We start from the raw sequence: 22,154 nt of genomic DNA, 5'->3' as shown, positions 1-22,154 counted from the left end.
CGGATGCCAAGTGAAGCCAAATATCAACAACATCAGGGTTGAGTAACAATGCACAACATTTGCAGGAAAAGAAAGTTAAGATTGACCCCAATTCTTTTCTTTTGTTGGGAAGAGGCAACCCACGCCATTGGCTGTGCCATCCAAACCTGTGTGCCTCCTTGGGCGGGGTTGGGTGGACGGGGATATAGTAGTGAAGAATCGGCCAGGATCCAGAGGTGACAGACAGGAGATTGCGTCACAAGTGAGTCAACTGTTGGTGTCGTCCTTGGTCATTGAAGATAGACACATTTGCAGCGCTGTCCAAACCTGGTTTTGGTGGATTTTTTATTTTTAAAGTTCACTTTTTCTTCCCCCCTCTGAAACTCCTCCTAACTCTTCAACCGACTCTTACCGCTGAATATTCAAGACACGTTCCAGTGCTTTCCAAATATTGGTTATCTAAGAAAGAGCAAAATAACTCACCATACCTCTCCAACCAAGTCGTGGATGTCTGTAGCCGTTATGACAGCAAAAACAGAACTGTCCGGCTGGCCAGACTACACAGGCGAGGACTTCCCCCTGATGGAACAGTCTAAACTGGAGCCTCTCGCATCCAGAACCAGGGTACCATCTCCTAGAGGGCCGTCTCTATACTCAACCAGAGATACGGGCCATTACGTGCACAGCGGCTCCATGGATATCTCACTGGAGAAACTCATGTCGGTGAGTAAACTAAGGGACAGTGGTGTCACGATAGAGATGGACCTGGATACAGTACCTGGAAACGGAAAGCAGCAGGGCCACCACCCGGGCCCGCAGAAACACCAGCGAGTCGCGGCTAACGCCCGGGAGAGACGGAGGATGCACGGGCTGAACAAGGCGTTTGACACGTTGCGGAGTGTGATTCCGTCCGATAACAATAAATTGTCCAAGTATGACACTCTCCAGATGGCTCAGATCTACATCCAGGAGCTTTCGGGGCTGCTCACCGGGGTGGTGAAGCCAGAGGTCCGGGGAGGGTCGCGGAGTGGATGCGCCTCACCAGACATAGACCACCTCATCCCGGATAGGAGGAACCTTCTGGGGTCTCTCTCTCCAGAGCCCTTGCGGGGTGGCGGCGGGATGACTGGGATCAGCAACACCCTGCAGGACTCCCCCTCCCCGCAGCCAAAGAACAAGAGACTGGTCGGAGAACAGGAGAACAATGGCCCCGTCGGTCACCTCATCATTCTGTCTTCGCCTAAATCTGATCTAGGATCGGGGAATAAGAGGGTGTCTAACACTTCTAACGGGAGTGATGGAGATTCGTCGCATTACAGTGACTTTGAGGACGGACAGGCCGGTAGACGGTGACCATTTAGAGTGACAACAGGAACTCTTTTAGGAGAAGGTTTCATACGGATCCTTTAATATTTTAAATAAACTGTCTGTGTTTTAGAAGACAATAACGGACACCAAAATAGAGTGTTACGTGTTGCCCACCTAAATGTTGAATGATATTCTGGTTCAGATTGAGACGGTAGTCTAGGCCTACTCTCAGTTACATTTAGACAAGAACACTTGTCTCATCATGCCATATTTATTTATTATAAATGGACACCAGGGTTGGGGTCAATTTCATTGTAAATTCAGGAAGTAATTCCAATTCGGTAAGCAGCAGGGCAACATTGGGAAACATTGGCATCAGAATTTGGTTTACTTTCCTTCCCGAATTGACTGTAATTTATATGGAAAAGTTTTATAACGTTCTGGGTTAGATTAAAACGGTAGTCTAGCCGACATTTAGTCAAGACCACGAATATCCCCGTGAGCACAAGACGTTGAAAATGTTGTATTTTCAACATGTTTTACTCATAGGGAGGGATGTTTCATCATACCATATGTATTTATTAGATATCAACACTGTAAAATAAAAAGAGCTAGCTTACTGTGTGATATTGAAGACTTCATTGTGTGTTTAAACCAGGCCTGATAATATGACTTCTCATCGGGACTTCACTTCCTTCTTTTCTAGCACTTTATTGACTAAATACATCTGGAACACTTGGTTTCACGGTTTGATGGCATGCATATCTAATAATAATTTTAAAAAAAATATATATATATAAACAAAAATACTTTGATATTAATCTATTGTTATTTGTTTTCTTCCAAGAATAGTTTTTGATTGAGAAAAAAAAAAAAAACGTTTTTTGGGAGATAAATATTTAGAACGTTTTTTTTTCTAAATATTCCAGAATAATTAACTCTGTCTGATCTCATTTCAACAGCTTCAACACTGTACATTCCAAGGACTCTATTGGCATGGGAAATAAATGTATCACCTTCTTTTAGTCAACTCAATATGTTGTTTTCAATATATTTTAATTTAATGCAAGAGATACATCCATAATATGTAAATGTTGAAATAAAAATGGAAAAATAAAAATGCAATTTACAAATGCACACACAACACTTTTGATGGAATCCTATATTTTGAATAATGCTGGTTGGTTTCCTTCTCTCGTAGCATGTCTTGTGAACAGACAACATAACATACATGATATTGTTCTGGGTATATGAGATTAGGTAGGGATAGAGTCCTGGTAGTGATAATTACAGCCACTGTATTTTTAGCTTCAGTGGGACCAGGGGGTGTAGAGAGGTTGGGGGGATTTCTAGGCTAAATGCTGAAATAAATGCAATTTACAAATGCACACACAACACTTTTGATTCAATTGTGCACTTTTAATACTGGCAGTTCTTCAGGCACTCACAGTCCCCTCCCCATTGTCTTCTAGTTCTGATAGAGCTGGTATAACAGTCCCCTCCCCATGTCTTCTAGTTCTGATAGAGCTGGTATAACAGTCCCCTCCCCATGTCTTCTAGTTCTGATAGAGCTGGTATAACAGTCCCCCCCTCCCCATGTCTTCTAGTTCTGATAGAGCTGGTATAACAGTCCCCTCCCCATGTCTTCTAGTTCTGATAGAGCTGCTATAAGCAGTCCCCTCCCCATGTCTTCTAGTTCTGATAGAGCTGGTATAACAGTCCCCTCCCCATGTCTTCTAGTTCTGATAGAGCTGGTATAACAGTCCCCCCCCCCTAGTTCATGTCTTCTAGTTCTGATAGAGCTGGTATAACAGTCCCCTCCCCATGTCTTCTAGTTCTGATAGAGCTGGTATAACAGTCCCCTCCCCATGTCTTCTAGTTCTGATAGAGCTGGTATAACAGTCCCCTCCCCATGTCTTCTAGTTCTGATAGAGCTGGTATAACAGTCCCCTCCCCATGTCTTCTAGTTCTGATAGAGCTGATAGAGCTGGTATAACAGTCCCCTCCCCATGTCTTCTAGTTCTGATAGAGCTGGTATAACAGTCACCTCCCCATGTCTTCTAGTTCTGATAGAGCTGATAGAGCTGGTATAACAGTCCCCTCCCCATGTCTTCTAGTTCTGATAGAGCTGGTATAACAGTCCCCTCCCCATGTCTTCTAGTTCTGATAGAGCTGGTATAACAGTCCCCTCCCCATGTCTTCTAGTTCTGATAGAGCTGGTATAACAGTCACCTCCCCATGTCTTCTAGTTCAGATAGAGCTGGTATAACAGTCACCTCCCCATGTCTTCTAGTTCTGATAGAGCTGGTATAACAGTCACCTCCCCCCCCATGTCTTCCCCTCCCCAGTTCTGATAGAGCTGCTATAACAGTCCCATGTCCCCATGTCTTCTAGTTCTGATGGACCTGATAGAGCTGGTATAACAGTCCCCTCCCCATGTCTTCTATTTCTGATAGAGCTGGTATAACAGTCCCCTCCCCATGTCTTCTAGTTCTGATAGAGCTGGTATAACAGTCCCCTCCCCATGTCTTCTAGTTCTGATGGACCTGATAGAGCTGGTATAACAGTCCCTTCCCCATGTCTTCTATTTCTGATAGAGCTGGTATAACAGTCCCCTCCCCATGTCTTCTAGTTCTGATAGAGCTGGTATAACAGTCACCTCCCCATGTCTTCTAGTTCTGATGGACCTGATAGAGCTGGTATAACAGTCACAAGTCTTTTAGTAACGGTAGACATTAGTATTCGCTGCCTCTTGGTGTCACTGTGGCCAGGGGGGGTAGGGGCTGCTGGAACTTAGCCAGATCCTTACCCAGGATGTCAGAGAGCTTCTGTTTAAAGCTGATAGGGTCCTGGTTGGGGGTGATGGAGCCCCTCAAGCCCATCTCTTCTTCCCCCTGTAGCTGGGCCTGGGCCTGCAGGCGGGAGAGGTTTGGCATAGACCGGGACTGGGTTTGGGGTTGAGGCAGGGACCAGGCCAGAGACAGTGGTTGTGTCTCAGAGGGCTTGTTCACTAAAGCATAGATACACTGTGAGCTACCCACCATACTCTCCCTCTCTCTCTCCTCCTCCTCCTCCTCCTCTGCCCTCCCAGTAATACCCCTTCTCAGGTTGTAATAAGGAGACCCCTCCCCCAGCCCCACCCCCAGCCTCAGTTTGTTCAGGTCGACGGTATCCAGGGAGTGACACCTCTCCTCCTCCTCTTCCTCCTCATAGAGATGCAGGCTGTGCTGCATCCTGAGTGGGGCTGGCGGGTGCTTCATTCTGGGGAGGAGGTGGTCCTCTATAGTGGCATACAGATCACAATCAGAGTCAGCCATTGGCTCAGACCCCGGAACCTGTTCAGTAACAGGAGATATGATTGGAGGGCTGTGTAAGAGGTTGTTTCTCATTGGTAGAGGAGGGGCAGTGGGTCTGTCTGATAGGTCGGTGCGGGTGTGGACTCTGTGTTTGATAGGAGGGTGAGTAGAGGTGGAAGAATGAGGAAGCTGAGGAGACGATGAGTTACGTGGAGGGTGAGTAGAGGTGGAAGAATGAGGAAGTTGAGGAGACGATGAGTTATTTGGAAGGTGAGTAGAGGTGGAAGAATGAGGAAGTTGAGGAGACGATGAGTTATTTGGAAGGTGAGTAGAGGTGGAAGAATGAGGAAGTTGAGGAGACGATGAGTTGCTAGGAGGCTGGATAGAGGTCTTGGTGTCTTCATTCTCCATCTCTCTGTGCAGAGTAAGAGCATCTTCCATGGCCTTGTAGATCTGAGGAGCGTGCTTAGACATGAAGGTGAATTGACCCTCTCCCGAGCTACAGCGACGGCCCGCCTCGATGCTGAAGCCCCCCTGTCAATCACACACACAACACAAGGTTACTCAGTCCCTCCAGGATGGACCAATCACAGTCAAATCATCACAATATTATTGGAGAAAATTGACCGATCACTGCACTAAAAAAAGAGGAAAAACAATTTCAACCAATCACCACACATTTACCACATAATATGGATCAGTAAAGCCAAAAGGCAACAAACTCTGTTCCTTCGGCAGCACATTTTTGTGACAAATTGGACTAAATCACTGATTATGATACAACACAACTCTGATGATTATGATAGATACAACATAACTCTAGCTGAAATCTACTAGACATTACCACTGAATAATCAGACTAATTAGGAATCCTGACCTTTACCTGACCTGTCCAAAGCGTCGTAGGAGGTGGTAGGGCCAGCAATAGAGGATCTGACCTTACACCCTGACCTCTAACCCTTTACATTGACCTGTCCGAAGTGTCGTAGGGCCAGCAGTAGAGTATCTGACCTCTGACCTTTTACCCTGACCTCTAACCCTTTACATTGACCTGTCCGAACCGTCGAAGGGCCAGCAGTAGAGGATCTGACCTCTGACCTTTCACCCTGACCTCTAACCATTTACCTTGACCTGTCCGAAGCGTCGTAGCAGGTGGTAGGGCCAGCAGTTGACGGTCACACCAGTCTGGAGGTCCTGGAGCAATATGGCATCTCGTTCTGGCAAGAGGAGGTAACTTCCTGTCAGCTGACATCTCCTTGACGCCTCATTGGTCTTAACTGTCACCTGGTATTGGGCTGGGAGGAGCAGCAGAAGGCAGAGGGGAGGGGGAGGAGGAAATATATTTTAACATAACGCTCACAATGATTTGTTAAGGTTCATCATTCATACATGGAGATTTATGTAGCCCTAACTGTATCTCAAGTAAGGATTAGTTCCACACAATGTCTGTTACACAAAACTCTGACATGCTGACTAGTCAAAAAAACTTTTTAAAATTTGAATAAAAAGCATAGAAAATAGATTAAACACAGAAGTCACAAGGATATTCAAATGATTTGCACAACCACTCTTATTTTTCTGCAGTCTCCAGCTTGTCAGAGGGGAAGTCAACAGAATGACACTCACCAAAACACTTTGAAATGAAAGACATTTGGATAAGGCAGCGGTTCCCTCCTGCCTGTATAGGGCTGCTGTCAGAGAATGGGGACGTCCCAAATCGCACCCTATCCGGGCCACAGAGCTCTAGTCAAAAGTAGAGCACTATGTAGGGAATAGGGTGCCATAGTAGTGCACTATGTAGGGAATAGGGTGTTATTTGGGATAAAATAGCAGTCTTTTTTGCTGTTTAATACTACAGTGATGATTAAAACCTACCCTTACCCGGAAACCATGGCGGCATTCGCGCAAAACTGAAAGCGCGAACCAACGCATTTAACCATGGAAAGAGGTCTGGGAATATGGCTGAACATAAACAGTGTAGTTATTCCCTCCGCAAGGCAATCAAACAAGCGAAATGCCGGTACAGGGACATGGTGGAGTCGCAATTCAATGGCTCAGACATAAGACGTATGTGGCAGGGTCTACAGGAAATCAAGGACATCACAAACACAAACACACCCCACAGAGCCCCAGGACAGCAGCACAATTAGACCCAACCAAATCATGAGAAAACAAAAAAGAGAATTCTTAATGAACAAAAAACAGAGCAACTAGAAAACTATTTGGCCCTAAACAGAGAGTACACAGCGGCAGAATACCTGACCACTGTGACTGACCCTAAACAGAGAGTACACAGTGGCAGAATACCTGACCACTGTGACTGACACTAAACAGAGAGTACACAGTGGCAGAATACCTGACTACTGTGACTGACCCTAAACAGAGAGTGGCAGAATACCTGACCACTGTGACTGGCCCTAAACAGAGAGTACACAGTGGCAGAATACCTGACTACTGTGACTGACCCTAAACAGAGAGTGGCAGAATACCTGACCACTGTGACTGACCCTAAACAGAGAGTACACAGTGGCAGAATACCTGACCACTGTGACTGACCCTAAACAGAGAGTACACAGTGGCAGAATACCTGACCACTGTGACTGACACTAAATGTAGGAAATATTTGACAGGCTACGTGCTCACTGCCCACAAAATGAGGTGGAAACTGAGCTGCACTTCATGACCTCCTGCCAAATGTACGACCATATTAGAGACACATATTTCCTTCAGATTACACAGATCCACAAAGATTTCGATGACAAATCCAATTTTGATATTTGTTTATCTGTTGGGTGAAATACCACAGTGTGCCATGACAACAAGAAAAGGGACCATCATGAGAAAATAGAATAGAATGCTATTTGGCCCTAAACAGAGAGTACACAGTGGCAGAATACCTGACCACTGTGACTGACCCTAAACAGAGAGTACACAGTGGCAGAATACCTGACCACTGTGACTGACCCTAAACAGAGAGTACACAGCGGCAGAATACCTGTCCACTGTGACTGACCCTAAACAGAGAGTACACAGTGGCAGAATACCTGACCACTGTGACTGACCCTAAACAGAGAGTACACAGTGGCAGAATACCTGACTACTAATCATGGAAAGAGGTCTGGGAATATGTGTAGTTATTCCCTCTGTAAGGCAATCAAACACGCGAAATGCTGGTACAGGGACATGGTGGAGTCGCAATTCAACGGCTCAGACACGAGACATATGTGGCAGGGTCTACAGGAAATTACAGACTACAAAAAGAAATCCAGCCACGTTACGGAAACCGACATCACGCTTCCAGACAAACTAAACACCTTCTTTTCCCGCTTTGAGGATAATACAGATGGCGTCCCTAGCCACGTCCTCAGAGTATGCACAGACCAGCTGGCTGACGGACATATTCAATCTCTCCCTATCCCAGTCTGCTGTCCCCACATGCTTCAAGATGTCAACCATTGTTCCTGTACCCAAGAAGGCAAAGATAACTGAACTAAATGATTACCACCCTGTAGCACTCACTTCTGTCATCATGAAGTGCTTTGAGAAACTAGTCAAGGACCATATCACCTCCACCTTACCAGCCACCCTAGACCCACTCCAATTTGCTTACCGCCCAAATAGGTCCACAGACGATGCAATCTCAACCACACTGCACACTGCCCTAACCCATCTGAACAAGAGGAATACCTATGTGAGAATGCTGTTCATTGACTTCAGCTCAACATTTAACACCATAGTACCCTCCAAGCTCATCTTTAAGCTGGAGGCCCTGGGTCTGAACCCCGCCCTGTACAACTGGGTCCTGGACTTCCTGACGGGCCGCCCCCAGGTGGTGAAGGTCGGAAACAACATCTCCACTTCACTGATTCTCAACGGCAACTGCACCGCCCTCACCCGCAAGGCTCTCCAGAGGGTAATGAGGTCTGCACAACGCATCATCAACGCAACTACCTACCCTCCAGGACACCTACAGCACCCGATGTCACAGGAAGGCCAAAAAGATCATCAAGGACATCAACCACCCGAGCCACTGCCTGTTCACCCCTCTATCATCCAGAAGGCGAGGTCAGTACAGGTGCATCAAAACTGGGACCGAGAGACTGAAAAACAGCTTCTATCTGAAGGCCGTCAGACTGTTAAACAGCCACCACTAACATAGAGAGGCTGCTGCCTACGTTGAGACCCAATCAGTGGCCACTTTAATGAATGGATCACTAGTCACTTTACACAATGCCACTCTAAATAATGTTTACATATCTTACATTACTCATATTACATGTATATACTGTATTTTATGGGTCGGCCGTCGCTCATCCACATACTTACATGTACATACAACGCCTTGCAGAAGTATTCATCCCCCCTAAGCATTTTTCCAATTTTGTTGCTTTACAACCTGTAATTTAAATAGATTTTTATATGGATTTCATGTAATGGACAAACACAAAATAGAGGTGTGGACTCAAAGTCACAAATATGATGACTTGCAACTCGACTTTGACTTTAACATCAATGACTCGTGACTTGACTTGGACGTGAGCCTTATGACTCGACCTGACTTGATACCCTCCCCAAGGCCAAATAAAAATGATGCTTTAAAAAAAAAACAAGTGTTCAGCACCAAATCTAACAGATCACAGTTTGAATAGGACGGCGGCCAATCAAATTGCGCGTGGCAGTGCAGAGGATGTGGCTGGTGAATTCAGATGGAGCCCTTGGAATGATGATACCCAAAATGATTATTTTCGGATATAAAGACGACGCTGTATCAACAAAAAACGGATTGCAAAACATGCGAGAACAAAATTACAAACATTTTCCAACTTTATTCGACATATGAAGCTGCTCAAAAGAACTGTAAATCGTGGCTAATATAGCCGACAGCTATCCATCACCCGAGGTCTGGAGCCTGTATTGTTGTGTGTGCTCCTCACTGCTTGCCTAGATTAGGTTTACAGATTGACTCGCCACCACGCTGTTTGAAGCTGGACAAGATCAAATGAGCACATTTGTGGCAGAGTGCCTCCTAGAATGGTTGTGTACTCTTCCTAACCTGCTGATTACGGCGAGTGCTTGAACCTCTGAGTTTATGCTTCACACAAATCCCCAACTCCCCCTCTCGGCTGTCCTCCGCCGTTTTGAGCCTTTACTCCGTTGATAATGAATGAAGAACGGCGGTTTATTTCATCTGAGGCATTCAGATACAGTTTACCAGATAGAAATGCAATATATAGATCTGTACTCGATTCTCTATTCTACACGGCAAAGACTGTTGTAGGTATTTCTATGCCATCATCCACTCTTTTGTTTTTTTAAGGCCTTTTCGTTCTGCGTTAGTTCTTCTAAAACAGCAGTGTCATCCTTCTCTCTTCCATTGGGCCATACTGTGTCCTGTTTCGAAACACTCAGCGTTTACAGGACAGATTACTGTGATAACAACACGTAGTGGGGCGGGACTGGAACGCATTGCCAAGATGTACCGTATCTACACATCATGACCAAAAGTATGTGGACACCTGCATGTCAAACATCTCATTCCAAAATCATGTACATTAATATGGAGTTGAGGTCCGAGGTCTGAGGTCCCCCCCTTTGCTGATATAACAGCCTCCACTCTTCTGGGAAGGCTTTCCACTAGATGTTGGAATATTGCTGATATAACAGCCTCCACTCTTCTGGGAAGGCTTTCCACTAGATGTTGGAACATTGCTGCTATAACAGCCTCCACTCTTCTGGGAAGGCTTTCCACTAGATGTTGGAATATTGCTGATATAACAGCCTCCACTCTTCTGGGAAGGCTTTCCACTAGATGTTGGAACATTGCTGCGGGGACTTGCTTCCATTCAGCCACGAGCATTAGTGAGGTCGGTCACTGATGTTGGGGGTGATTAGGCCTGGCTCGCAGTCAGCGTTCCAATTAGGGCTGTGGTTGTCACCGGTGATCTCCTGGCTTCCACACACAGCCAACAAACCATTTTAAAAAGTCTAATAAATCCATGTAATATAGTCTACACCTTCACAATGAATCCATGTAATATAGTCTACACCATCACAATAAATCCATGTAATATAGCCTACACCTTCACAATAAATCCATTATTTATTTTAGACAAGTCTAAAGAAACATGATATGAAGAAAATGTAGTCTATTTCAGAATAGCATACCGAGTTGTCCTTTAGGTCCTGATCTGGCTATGCCAAATGGCTGTGGGCTACAATAGTTAATTTGGCAGACAAGATCTGCTTAGAATTCCGTGGCATTATTTTATAGTATGAAGAATACAATTGAACAAAGCTGAATTTAAAATAAATATTTTTCTTCACGATTCCATGTAGTGCGCACATGCGGTTATTCTGTGTTGTTTGGTTAACAAAGAAACGGGTTCTCATATATAGATTTTAGAGTCATTGATGTAACTTTAGTTCTACATTATTTTTTTAAATACATAAGGCTCCAGGATGAGACTCTAATGATGATTTTTTTTTAAAGTATCTTAAGTCATGGCTTTGTGTTCTGCGCGGGCTGTACACACTCCGATAGTCTCTCATTCACAATTTGACAAGCACTTGATAATGCCTCGAATGTCACGGCGGCATCCCCCCTTTAAAAAAATAACTTCCTTTCGCGGACGGTGTGATGCACTGCGCCCTTTTCCCGGAGAGTGAAGAGTCTCTCACTCCCTACCTTCTGTTGACCCTGTTGACTCATCAGTAGGAAAGATTTGTTTCTCTTTTGGTCCATTCAACAACAGAGCGATATGATCCTTGTTTCAGCAGGATGTTGTATCTAAATGTCATGCCTTATTGGAATGGATTTATTGATAATATCTGTTGGAAAAAAGTCTGGATGTTGCCACACACATACCTACTTGTTAACAAAATTAAGGAAGTTTCCTTTAAAATGATTCATAAATATTATCCTGCCAACCACTATATGAAGAAGTTTAAGGAAAACATCAACTCAAATTGCTCCTTTTGTAATGACCACCCAGAAACAGTTTTGCATCTTTTTTGGCATTGTATGCATGTAAGAAAACTGTGGCAAGACATCAGTAGGTTTATAATTGAACACATTTATGAAGATTTTACACTATTGTGGAGAGATGTACTGTTTGGATTCTTTACATACAATAGAAATAAGCGGAATCATTTTTATGTAATTCATTTCATTATTCTTTTGGCCAAATTTCATATACACAAATGTAACTTTACAAACAGAAAACCACATTTTCGTACACCTACAAAAAGAAATTGAACTGTATTTTAAGACGGTTAAATGCTCTACTAACAAAAAAGCTGTTAGAATTGTAAGTATATGTATGTCCCTTAAGGTCCTTGTGTAATTGTAATGTGATATTGTACCCCTAGCCCCGCCCCTAGCCCCGCCCCTAGCTCGATTGTCTATTGCTTGTAATCTATGTATGCTTGTGTTCCCTCATGTGCTTTATGTATTGATTTGATATTCATTTTAAAAAAGAATAAAAAAAGAATATATATATTTTTTTAAAGAGTCTCTCACTCGCATGGCTCTCCGTCACGTGATCGGGTGTTTCTCAACCGCTACAAGTTAACACAGACACATCCGGGATGCAACTGCGTGTGCCCTTATCCAATTCCTCATATTTAAGACATTAGAACTGTCCACGTTTACTTTTAGTCAGTCAACAAGATGAGTAGGCCTAATGAATAGCAAAAGCACTAGCACTATGTCAATCTACTATCCCCTATAGTACAAAAGTCAACCTATTCTATTCCTTTTATACGCAATAGATCAGAACTTTTAGCTTAAAATGTTGATAAACTATTAGGCTATTTCTTCACATAAGTGCAGCGATGTGCACACAGCGGTAGGCTATAAACGTCAATGTTCCATTAGCGAGAGGACGCCATTATCACCAGCGACGCCTAAAGGGGTTATGTAAACATCATTATCAACAGTGACCACAAATGCAATTATACAGGTAATGCTTTTATTATAAAGGTGCATTTTTATGGTGAAAATGATCTTCCCCAAACTCGAAACGTGCAGCGTGCTTATATATGCCAGTTCGGCTTCTGCAACCCTTGTAAAGCAGATTAATGTGCTTCATTTTAATTGGTTATTTGGCCACTTTAAGTTGTGATTACAAACCTTATTAAAACATACAGGCCTATGGGCTAGGCTACATGAGTTGTGATACAAACCTTATTAAAATATACAGGCCTACGGGCTAGGCTACATGAGTTGTGATACAAACCTTGTTAAAATATACAGGCCTACGGGCTAGGCTACATGAGTTGTGATACAAACCTTATTAAAATATACAGGCCTATTAGGCTACATGAGTTGTGATACAAACCTTATTAAAATATACAGGCCTATGGGCTAGGCTACATGAGTTGTGATACAAACCTTATTAAAATATACAGGCCTATGGGTTAGGCTACATGAGTTGTGATACAAACCTTATTAAAATATACAGGCCTATGGGTTAGGCTACATGAGTTGTGATACAAACCTTATTAAAATATACAGGCCTACGGGCTAGGCTACATGAGTTGTGATACAAACCTTGTTAAAATATACAGGCCTACGGGCTAGGCTACATGAGTTGTGATACTAACCTTATTAAAATATACAGGCCTACGGGCTAGGCTACATGAGTTGTGATACAAACCTTATTAAAATATACAGGCCTATGGGCTAGGCTACATGAGTTGTGAGTTACAGGTGATGATACAAACCTTATTAAAATAACAGGCCTATACAGGCCTATGGGCTAGGCTACATGAGTTGCAGGCCTATGGGCTAGGCTACAGAGTTGTGATACAAACCTTATTAAAATACATACAGGCCTATACAGGGGCTACATGAGGCTAGGCATGAGTTGTGATACAAACCTTATTAAAACATACAGGCCTATGGGCTAGGCTACATGAGTTGTGATACAAACCTTATTAAAATATACAGGCTATGGGTTAGGCTACATGATGGGCTACAGGCTAGGCATGAGTTGTGATACAAACCTTATTAAAATATACAGGCCTACGGGCTAGGCTACATGAGTTGTGATACTAACCTTATTAAAATATACAGGCCTACGGGCTAGGCTACATGAGTTGTGATACAAACCTTATTAAAATATACAGGCCTATGGGCTAGGCTACATGAGTTGTGAGACTATGGTTCGAACATGTGACAAACATGTGACAAACAAGCATTGTTTCTTATGCTGGGCATCATTCACAAGTGATGGGCTAATATTGTCACCCATCAGACTATTCTTGATTTAATCTTGTCTTTACATATACAAAATAATATATGTGTGACATTTGTTTCAATTTAGAATGGACCGTCATCATGCACCTGTATCAAAACAGGGACAGGGGGAAAAATACATGTCATCTATGCACTTAAATAGCAAATGGAGTACGCTTTTCCTGTGGTTTATTTTCATGACAGCCAGGTAGGCTATACACCGGTTGTAAATATAAGCAATGTGCTTAATATTAGTAAAGTTGAGAAATAACTATAGTAGGCCTAGCCTATGGAAAGCTGATGGGCTCCTCCTCTTTTTAGTAGAGGCCATCACTCTGTTTTCTACCGCAATTGCATAGCCTATAGAAATGTTGGGCAACATGAGCTCATGGGCTCTCACGAAGTGTTTGATTAGATTTTCCATTACATTTGCATTGATGTCAGAGTGATTAGAGGGACAATAGAGTGGTGAGAACCAGGCAGTTAGCAAGTTTAGTAGGCTACTAATGACCAGCAGCAGCATCAGAGCTTGGAGAAGACTAATTACCGAAGACTAAATGATCCGGGGTGCGGCGGTATTACGGTCAGCCCTAGCTCTAATTCATCCCAAAGGTGTTCGATGGGGTTGAGGTCAGGACTCTTTTGCAGCCCAGTCAAGTTCCTTCATACCGATCTCGACAAACCATGCTGTCGTGTTAAGACTTCCCTTCGTTGGAACTAAGGGGCCCGAACCATGAAAAACAGCCCCAGACCTTTATTCCTCCTCCACCAAACTTTACAGTTGGCACTATGCATTGGGGCAGGTAGTGTTCTCCATGGCATCCGCCAAACCCAGATTCATCTGTCATGATTCATCACTCCAGAGAAGGTGTTTCCGCTGCTCCAGAGTCCAATGACAGTGAGCTTTACACCACTCCAGCTGACACTTGGCATTGCGCATGGGCAACTTAGGCTTGTGCTGGGCAACTTAGGCTTGTGCTGGGCAACTTAGGCTTGTGCTGGGCAACTTAGGCTTGTGTGTGGCTGCTCGACATTGGAAACCAATTTCATGCAGCTCCTGACGAACAGTCCTGTTGTTGCTTCCAGAGGCAGTTTTAAACTCTTAGTTTCAACTGAGGATAGGCGATTTTTACGCTCTTCAACACTCGGCGGTCCTGTTCCGTGAGCTTGTGTGGACTACCACTTCACGGCTGAGCCGTTGTTGCTCCTAGACGTTTCCACTTCACAATAACAGCACTTACAGTTGACCGGGGGCAGCTCTAGCAGAGCAGAAATTTGACGAACTGACTTGTTGGAAAGGTGGCATCCTGTGATGGTGCCACGTTGAAAGTCACTGAGCTCTTCAGTAAGGCCATTCTACTGCCAATGTTTGTCTATGGAGATTGCATGGCTGTGTGCTCAATTGTATACACCTGTCAGCAACGGGTGTGGCTCAAATAGTCAAATCCACATACTGTTGTATAAAGTGTATACAGTATATGTGTGTGTGTGCTGGTTGGTGGGTTTGCTGGTGTGTGGGTGTGTTGGTTTGCTGGTGTGTGGTTGGGTGGGTGTGTTGGTGTGTGGGTGGATGTGTGTTGGTGTGTGGTTGGGTGGGTGTGTTGGTGTGTGGTTGGGTGGGTGTGTTGGTGTGTGGTTGTGTGTTGTTGGATTGGTGTGTGGTTGGGTTGGTGTGTGGTTGGGCGGGTGTGTGGTTGGGTGGGTGTGTGTTGTTGGATTGGTGTGTGGTTGGGTTGGTGTGTGGTTGGGTGGTTGGGATGGTGTGTGGTTGGGTGGGTGTGTTTGTGGGTGTGTTGGTGTGTCAGTGTGGTTGGGTTGTGTGTGTGTGTGGGTGTTGGGGTGTGGTTGGGTGGGTGGGTGTGTTGGTGTGTCAGTGTGGTTGGGTGGGTGTGTTGGTGTGTGGGTTGGTGTGTCAGTGTGGTTGGGTGGGTGTGTGTGTGTGGGTGGTGGTGTGTGTGTGGTTGGGTGGGTGTGTTGGTGTGGGTGTTAGTGGGTGTGTTAGTGGGTGTGTCAGTTTGGTTGGTTGGGTGGGTGTGGATTTGTGTGTTGGTGTGGGTTTGTGTGTGTGGTTGTTGTGGGTTTGTGTGTTTGTGGGTGTGCTGGTGTGTCAGTGTGGGTTTATGGGTGGGTGTGGGTTTGTGTGTTGTTGGGTGGGGTGTGTGGGTTGGTGTATGGTTGTGTGGGTGTGTTGTTGGGTGGGTGTGTTGGTGTGTGGTTGGGTGGGTGTGTTGGTGTGTGGTTGGGTGGGTGTGTGGTTGGGTGGGTGTGTGTGGGTTGGTGTGTAGGTGGATGTGTGTTGGTGTGTGGTTGGGTGGGTGTGTGGTTGGGTGGGTGTGTTGGTGTGTGGTTGGGTGGGTGTGTGGTTGGGTGGGTGTGTTGGTGTGTGGTTGGGTGGGTGTGTTGGTGTGTGGTTGGGTGGGTGTGTTGGTGTGTGGTTGGGTGGATGTGTGGGTGTGTGGTTGGGTGGGTGTGTTGGTGTGTGGTTGGGTGGGTGTGTTGGTGTGTGGTTGGGTGGGTGTGTATTCTATGTACCTGTCTTCCAGGTAGCATACAGCTCATTCTCCTCCATGGGTATCCCCATCCCACCTCCTCTCTCCTTCTCTCTGGTCTCTGTGTGTCCAGGCTCTTTCTACAGCAGAAGAAAAGGAGGGTGATATGATACCTGAGAAAACCACTATTGATGCTAAAACATAATGCTCATATATATGAATGAGAGGCCCAGACACACAGAGTATTGTTCTGATTTCACAGAAGTCTTTGTCAAGTGGCAGAGCATTGTAAACGTTAGATTAAATTATAATTAGTAACCGTTCTGATCCAGGACCAGTTTTTCTTTATAATCATAATGAATATGATTACATGGAAAGAGGGAGATGACCCTAGATCAGACATGACCCTAGATCAGAGATGACCCTAGTTCAGACATGACCCTAGATCAGACATGACCCTAGATCAGACATGACCCTAGATCAGACATGACCCTAGATCAGACATGACCCTAGATCAGACATGACCCTAGATCAGAGATGACCCTAGATCAGAGATGACCCTAGTTCAGAGATGACCCTAGATCAGAGATGACCCTGGATCAGAGATGACCCTAGATCAGACATGACCCTGGATCAGAGATGACCCTAGATCAGAGATGACCCTAGTTCAGAGATGACCCTAGATCAGAGATGACCCATCAGAGATTACCCTAGTTCAGAGATGACCCTAGATCAGAGATGACCCTAGATCAGAGATGATCCTAGTTCAGAGATGACCCTAGTTCAGAGATGACCCTAGTTCAGAGATGACCTACATCAGACATGGCCCTAGATCAGACATGACCCTAGATCAGACATGACCCTAGATCAGACATGACCCTGGTTCAGAGATGACCCTAGATCAGAGATGACCCTGGATCAGAGATGACCCTGGATCAGAGATTACCCTAGTTCAGAGATGACCCTAGTTCAGAGATGACCCTGGATCAGAGATGACCCTAGATCAGAGATGACCCTAGATCAGAGATAACCCTAGTTCAGAGATGACCCTAGATCAGACATGACCCTGATCAGACATGACCCTAGATCAGAGATGACCCTAGATCAGAGATGACCCTAGTTCAGAGATGACCCTAGTTCAGAGATGACCCTAGATCAGAGATGACCCTAGTTCAGAGATGACCCTAGTTCAGAGATGACCATAGATCAGACATGACCCTAGTTCAGAGATGACTCTAGATCAGACATGACCCTAGTTCAGAGATGACTCTAGATCAGACATGACCCTAGATCAGACATGACCCTAGATCAGACATGACCCTCAGACATGACCCTAGATCAGAGATGACCCTAGATCAGAGATGACCCTGGATCAGAGATGACCCTAGATCAGACATGACCCTAGATCAGACATGACCCTAGATCAGAGATGACCCTAGTTCAGAGATGACCCTAGATCAGACATGACCCTAGTTCAGAGATGACTCTAGATCAGACATGACCCTAGTTCAGAGATGACTCTAGATCAGACATGACCCTAGATCAGACATGACCCTAGATCAGAGATGACCCTAGATCAGAGATGACTCTAGATCAGAATGACCCTAGATCAGACATGACCCTAGATCAGAGATGACCCTAGATCAGAGATGACCCTAGATCAGAGATGACCCTAGATCAGAGATGACCCTGGATCAGAGATGACCCTAGATCAGAGATGACCCTAGATCAGAGATGACCCTAGATCAGAGATAACCCTAGATCAGAGATGACCCTAGATGTATACAAGCCCAGTTAGTCTCAGTTAGTTTTATGATTGTAAAACAGTTTAAGAAGCGGCTGGGGGGAGGAGAGACAGGCTACGGGAGGAGAGACAGGCTAGGGGGAGGAGAGATGGGGTTTGAGAAGATGTTAGGGGAGGAGAGACGGGGTTTGAGAGGAGGCTAGGGGAGGAGAGACAGGGTTTGAGAGGAGGCTAGGGGGAGGGAGATGGGGTTTGAGAGGAGGCTAGGGGGAGGAGAGACAGGCTACGGGAGGAGAGACAGAATGGGGGAGGGAGATGGGGTTTGAGAGGAGGCTAGGGGGAGGAGAGACAGGCTAGGGGGAGGAGAGACAGGCTAGGGGGAGGAGAGATGGGGGTTTGAGAGGAGGCTAGTGGGAGGAGAGATGGGGTTTGAGAGGAGACTAGGGGAGGAGAGACAGGTTAGGTGGAGGGAGAGATGGGGTTTGAGAGGAGACTAGGGGAGGAGAGACAGGCTAGGGGGAGGAGAGACAGGGGTCTGAGAAGATGTTAGGGGAGGAGAGACGGGGTTTGAGAGGAGGCTAGGGGAGGAGAGACTGGGTTTGAGAGGAGGCTAGGGGAGGGAGATGGGGTTTGAGAGGAGGCTAGGGGGAGGAGAGACAGAATGGGGGAGGGAGATGGGGTTTGAGAGGAGGCTAGGGGAGGAGAGACAGGCTAAGGTGAGGAGAGACAGGCTAGGGGAGGAGAGATGGGGGTTTGAGAGGAGGCTAGGGGAGGAGAGATGGGGTTTGAGAGGAGACTAGGGGAGGAGAGACAGGTTAGGTGGAGGGAGAGATGGGGTTTGAGAGGAGACTAGGGAGAGGAGAGACAGGCTAGGGGGAGGAGAGACAGGGGTTTGAGAAGATGTTAGGGGAGGAGAGACGGATTTGAGAGGAGGCTAGGGGAGGAGACGGGGTTTGAGAGGAGGCTAGGGGAGGAGGGATGGGGTTTGAGAGGAGACTAGGGGAGGAGAGACGGGGTTTGAGAAGATGTTAGGGGAGGAGAGACGGGGTTTGAGAGGAGGCTAGGGGAGGAGACGGGGCTAGGGGAGGAGAGACAGGCTAGGGGGAGGAGAGACGGGGGTTTGAGAAGATGTAAGGGGGAGGAGAGACAGGGTTTGAGAGGAGGCTAGGGGGAGGAGACGGGGTTTGAGAGGAGGCTAGGGGAGGAGAGACAGGCTAGGGGGAGGAGAGACAGGCTAGGGGGAGGAGAGACACGCTAGGGGGAGGAGAGACAGGCTAGGGGGAGGAGAGACAGACTAGGGGGAGGAGAGACAGGCTAGGGGGAGGAGAGACAGGCTAGGGGGAGGAGAGACAGACTAGGGGGAGGAGAGACAGGCTAGGGGGAGGAGAGACAGGCTAGGGGGAGGAGAGACAGGCTAGGGGGAGGAGAGACGGGGTTTGAGAGGAGGCTAGGGGGAGGAGAGATGGGGTTTGAGAGGAGACTAGGGGGAGGAGAGACAGGCTAGGTGGAGTGAGAGATGGGGTTTGAGAGGAGACTAGGGGAGGAGAGACGGGGTTTGAAGATGTTAGGGGAGGAGAGACGGGGTTTGAGAGGAGGCTAGGGGAGGGAGACGGGGTTTGAGAGGAGGCTAGGGGAGGAGAGATGGGGTTTGAGAGGAGACTAGGGGGAGGAGAGACAGGCTAGGTGGAGGGAGAGATGGGGTTTGAGAGGAGACTAGGGGGGAGGAGAGACAGGCTAGGGGGAGGAGAGACGGGGTTTGAGAGGAGACTAGGGGAGGAGAGACAGGCTAGGTGGAGGGAGAGATGGGGTTTGAGAAGAGGTTAGGGGGAGGAGAGACAGGCTAGGGAGGGGAGACAGGCTAGGGGGGGAGGGAGGGAGACAGGCTAGGGGGAGGGAGACAGGCTAGGGGGAGGAGAGACAGGCTAGGGGAGGAGAGACAGGCTAGGGGGAGGAGAGACGGGGTTTGAGAGGAGTCTAGGGGAGGAGAGATGGGGTTTGAGAGGAGACTAGGGGAGGAGAGACAGGCTAGGGGGAGGAGAGACGGGGTTTGAGAGGAGACTAGGGGGAGGAGAGACAGGCTAGGTGGAGGGAGAGATGGGGTTTGAGAGGAGACTAGGGGGAGGAGAGACAGGCTAGGGGGGGGAGGAGAAAGGGGGTTTGAGAGGAGGCTAGGGGAGGAGAGACAGGCTAGGGGGAGGAGAGACAGGCTAGGGGGAGGGAGACAGGCTAGGGGAGGGGAGACAGGCTAGGGGGGGAGACAGGCTAGGGGAGGGAGGAGACAGGCTAGGGGAGAGACAGGCTAGGGAGAGGAGAGAGATGGGGGGCTAGGGGGAGGAGAGACAGGCTAGGGGAGGAGAGACAGGCTAGGGGAGGGAGACAGGCTAGGGGAGGAGACAGGAGGGGAGACAGGCTAGGGGGTAGGAGAGACGGGGTTTGAGAGGAGTCTAGGGGGAGGAGAGATGGGGTTTGAGAGGAGGCTAGGGGGGGAGAGACAGGGTTTGAGAGGAGGCTAGGGGGAGGGAGATAGGGGGGGTTTGAGAGGGGCTAGGGGGAGGAGAGACAGGCTGAGACGGGAGGAGAGACAGAATGGGGGAGGGAGATGGGGTTTGAGAGGATAAGGGGGAGGAGGAGGCTAGGGGAGGAGAGACAGGCTAGGGGGAGGAGAGACAGGCTAGGGGAGGAGAGAGGGGGGGGGGTTTGAGAGGAGGCTAGTGGAGGAGAGATGGGGTTTGAGAGGAGACTAGGGGAGGAGAGACAGGTTAGGTGGAGGGAGAGATGGGGTTTGAGAGGAGACTAGGGAGAGGAGAGAGACAGGCTAGGGGGAGGAGAGACAGGGGTCTGAGAAGATGTTAGGGAGGAGAGACGGGGTTTGAGAGGAGGCTAGGGGGAGGAGAGACTGGGTTTGAGAGGAGGCTAGGGGGAGGGAGATGGGGTTTGAGAGGAGGCTAGGGGAGGAGAGACAGAATGGGGGAGGAGATGGGGTTTGAGAGGAGGCTAGGGGAGGAGAGACAGGCTAGGGGGAGGAGAGACAGGCTAGGGGGAGGAGAGATGGGGTTTGAGAGGAGGCTAGGGGAGGAGAGATGGGGTTTGAGAGGAGACTAGGGGAGGAGAGACAGGTTAGGTGGAGGGAGAGATGGGGTTTGAGAGGAGACTAGGGAGAGGAGAGACAGGCTAGGGGGAGGAGAGACAGGGGTTTGAGAAGATGTTAGGGGAGGAGAGACGGATTTGAGAGGAGGCTAGGGGGAGGAGAGACGGGGTTTGAGAGGAGGCTAGGGGGAGGAGGGATGGGGTTTTAGGCGGAGGAGACGGGGAGGGGGAGGAGAGACAGGCTAGGGGGAGGAGAGACGGGGTTTGAGAAGATGTAAGGGGAGGAGAGACGGGGTTTGAGAGGAGGCTAGGGGGAGGAGACGGGGTTTGAGAGGAGGCTAGGGGAGGAGAGACAGGCTAGGGGAGGAGAGACAGGCTAGGGGGAGGAGAGACACGCTAGGGGAGGAGAGACAGGCTAGGGGGAGGAGAGACAGACTAGGGGAGGAGAGACAGGCTAGGGGAGGAGAGACAGGCTAGGGGGAGAGAGACAGACTAGGGGGAGGAGAGACAGGCTAGGGGGAGGAGAGACAGGCTAGGGGGAGGGAGACAGGAGGGGAGGACACGGGGCTGAGAGGAGGAGGGGGAGGAGAGATGGGGTTTGAGAGGAGACTAGGGGAGGAGAGACAGGCTAGGTGGGAGAGATGGGGTTTGAGAGGAGACTAGGGGAGGAGAGACAGGGGCTGAGAAGATGTTAGGGAGGAGAGACGGGGTTTGAGAGGAGGCTAGGGGAGGGAGACGGGGCTGAGAGGAGGCTAGGGGGAGGAGAGATGGGGTTTGAGAGGAGACTAGGGAGGAGAGACAGGCTAGGTGGAGGAGAGATGGGGGTTTGAGAGGAGACTAGGGGAGGGAGACAGGAGGTGGAGGGAGATAGGGTTTGAGAGGAGACTAGGGAGGAGAGACAGGCTAGGGGAGGAGAGACGGGGCCTGAGAGGAGACTAGGGGAGGAGAGAGGTGGAGGGAGAGATGGGGTTTGAGAAGAGGTTAGGGGAGGAGAGACAGGCTAGGAGGGGAGG

The 22,154-nt window shown here is 47.7% G+C and overlaps 2 protein-coding genes across 5 annotated transcripts in view; one reads left to right on the top strand and one right to left on the bottom strand.

The window, feature by feature from the left end:
- Positions 1 to 213: 213 nt before the first annotated feature.
- On the top strand, positions 214 to 2,383 carry LOC112235330 (protein atonal homolog 1-like). Its single transcript, XM_024403756.2, has one exon. The coding sequence runs from the start codon at positions 487 to 489 to the stop codon at positions 1,330 to 1,332; it is 846 nt and encodes a 281-aa protein (XP_024259524.1). The 5' UTR covers positions 214 to 486; the 3' UTR covers positions 1,333 to 2,383.
- Positions 2,384 to 3,362: 979 nt separating this feature from the next.
- dok3 (docking protein 3) overlaps positions 3,363 to 22,154 on the bottom strand; it is a 32,615-nt gene continuing 13,823 nt past the window's right edge. Inside the window, exons 4-8 of one of the 4 annotated variants that reach the window (XM_042303537.1) lie at positions 16,354 to 16,450; positions 5,709 to 5,878; positions 3,834 to 5,117; positions 3,693 to 3,789; positions 3,363 to 3,582 (exon numbers count right to left, since the gene is read on the bottom strand). In XM_042303537.1, coding sequence (XP_042159471.1) covers positions 4,023 to 5,117; positions 5,709 to 5,878; positions 16,354 to 16,450 — 1,362 coding nt within the window. In that variant the 3' untranslated portion in view covers positions 3,363 to 3,582; positions 3,693 to 3,789; positions 3,834 to 4,022. Of the gene's footprint in view, positions 3,583 to 3,692; positions 5,118 to 5,708; positions 5,879 to 16,353; positions 16,451 to 22,154 lie in introns of those variants that run through there. The other 3 variants (XM_042303538.1, XM_042303539.1, XM_042303536.1) reach the window with 3 other exon arrangements.

The sequence above is a fragment of the Oncorhynchus tshawytscha genome, linkage group LG21, assembly GCF_018296145.1.
Source record: "Oncorhynchus tshawytscha isolate Ot180627B linkage group LG21, Otsh_v2.0, whole genome shotgun sequence".
Taxonomy (NCBI): domain Eukaryota; kingdom Metazoa; phylum Chordata; class Actinopteri; order Salmoniformes; family Salmonidae; genus Oncorhynchus; species Oncorhynchus tshawytscha.
Note: the sequence above shows the minus strand (reverse complement) of the source record. Positions and strands in the feature narration are given on the sequence as shown.

Bases quoted from the DNA above. Each gene is read 5' to 3' on its own strand.
- LOC112235330 (XM_024403756.2), top strand. From the start codon at position 487: ATGTCTGTAGCCGTTATGACAGCAAAAACAGAACTGTCCGGCTGGCCA.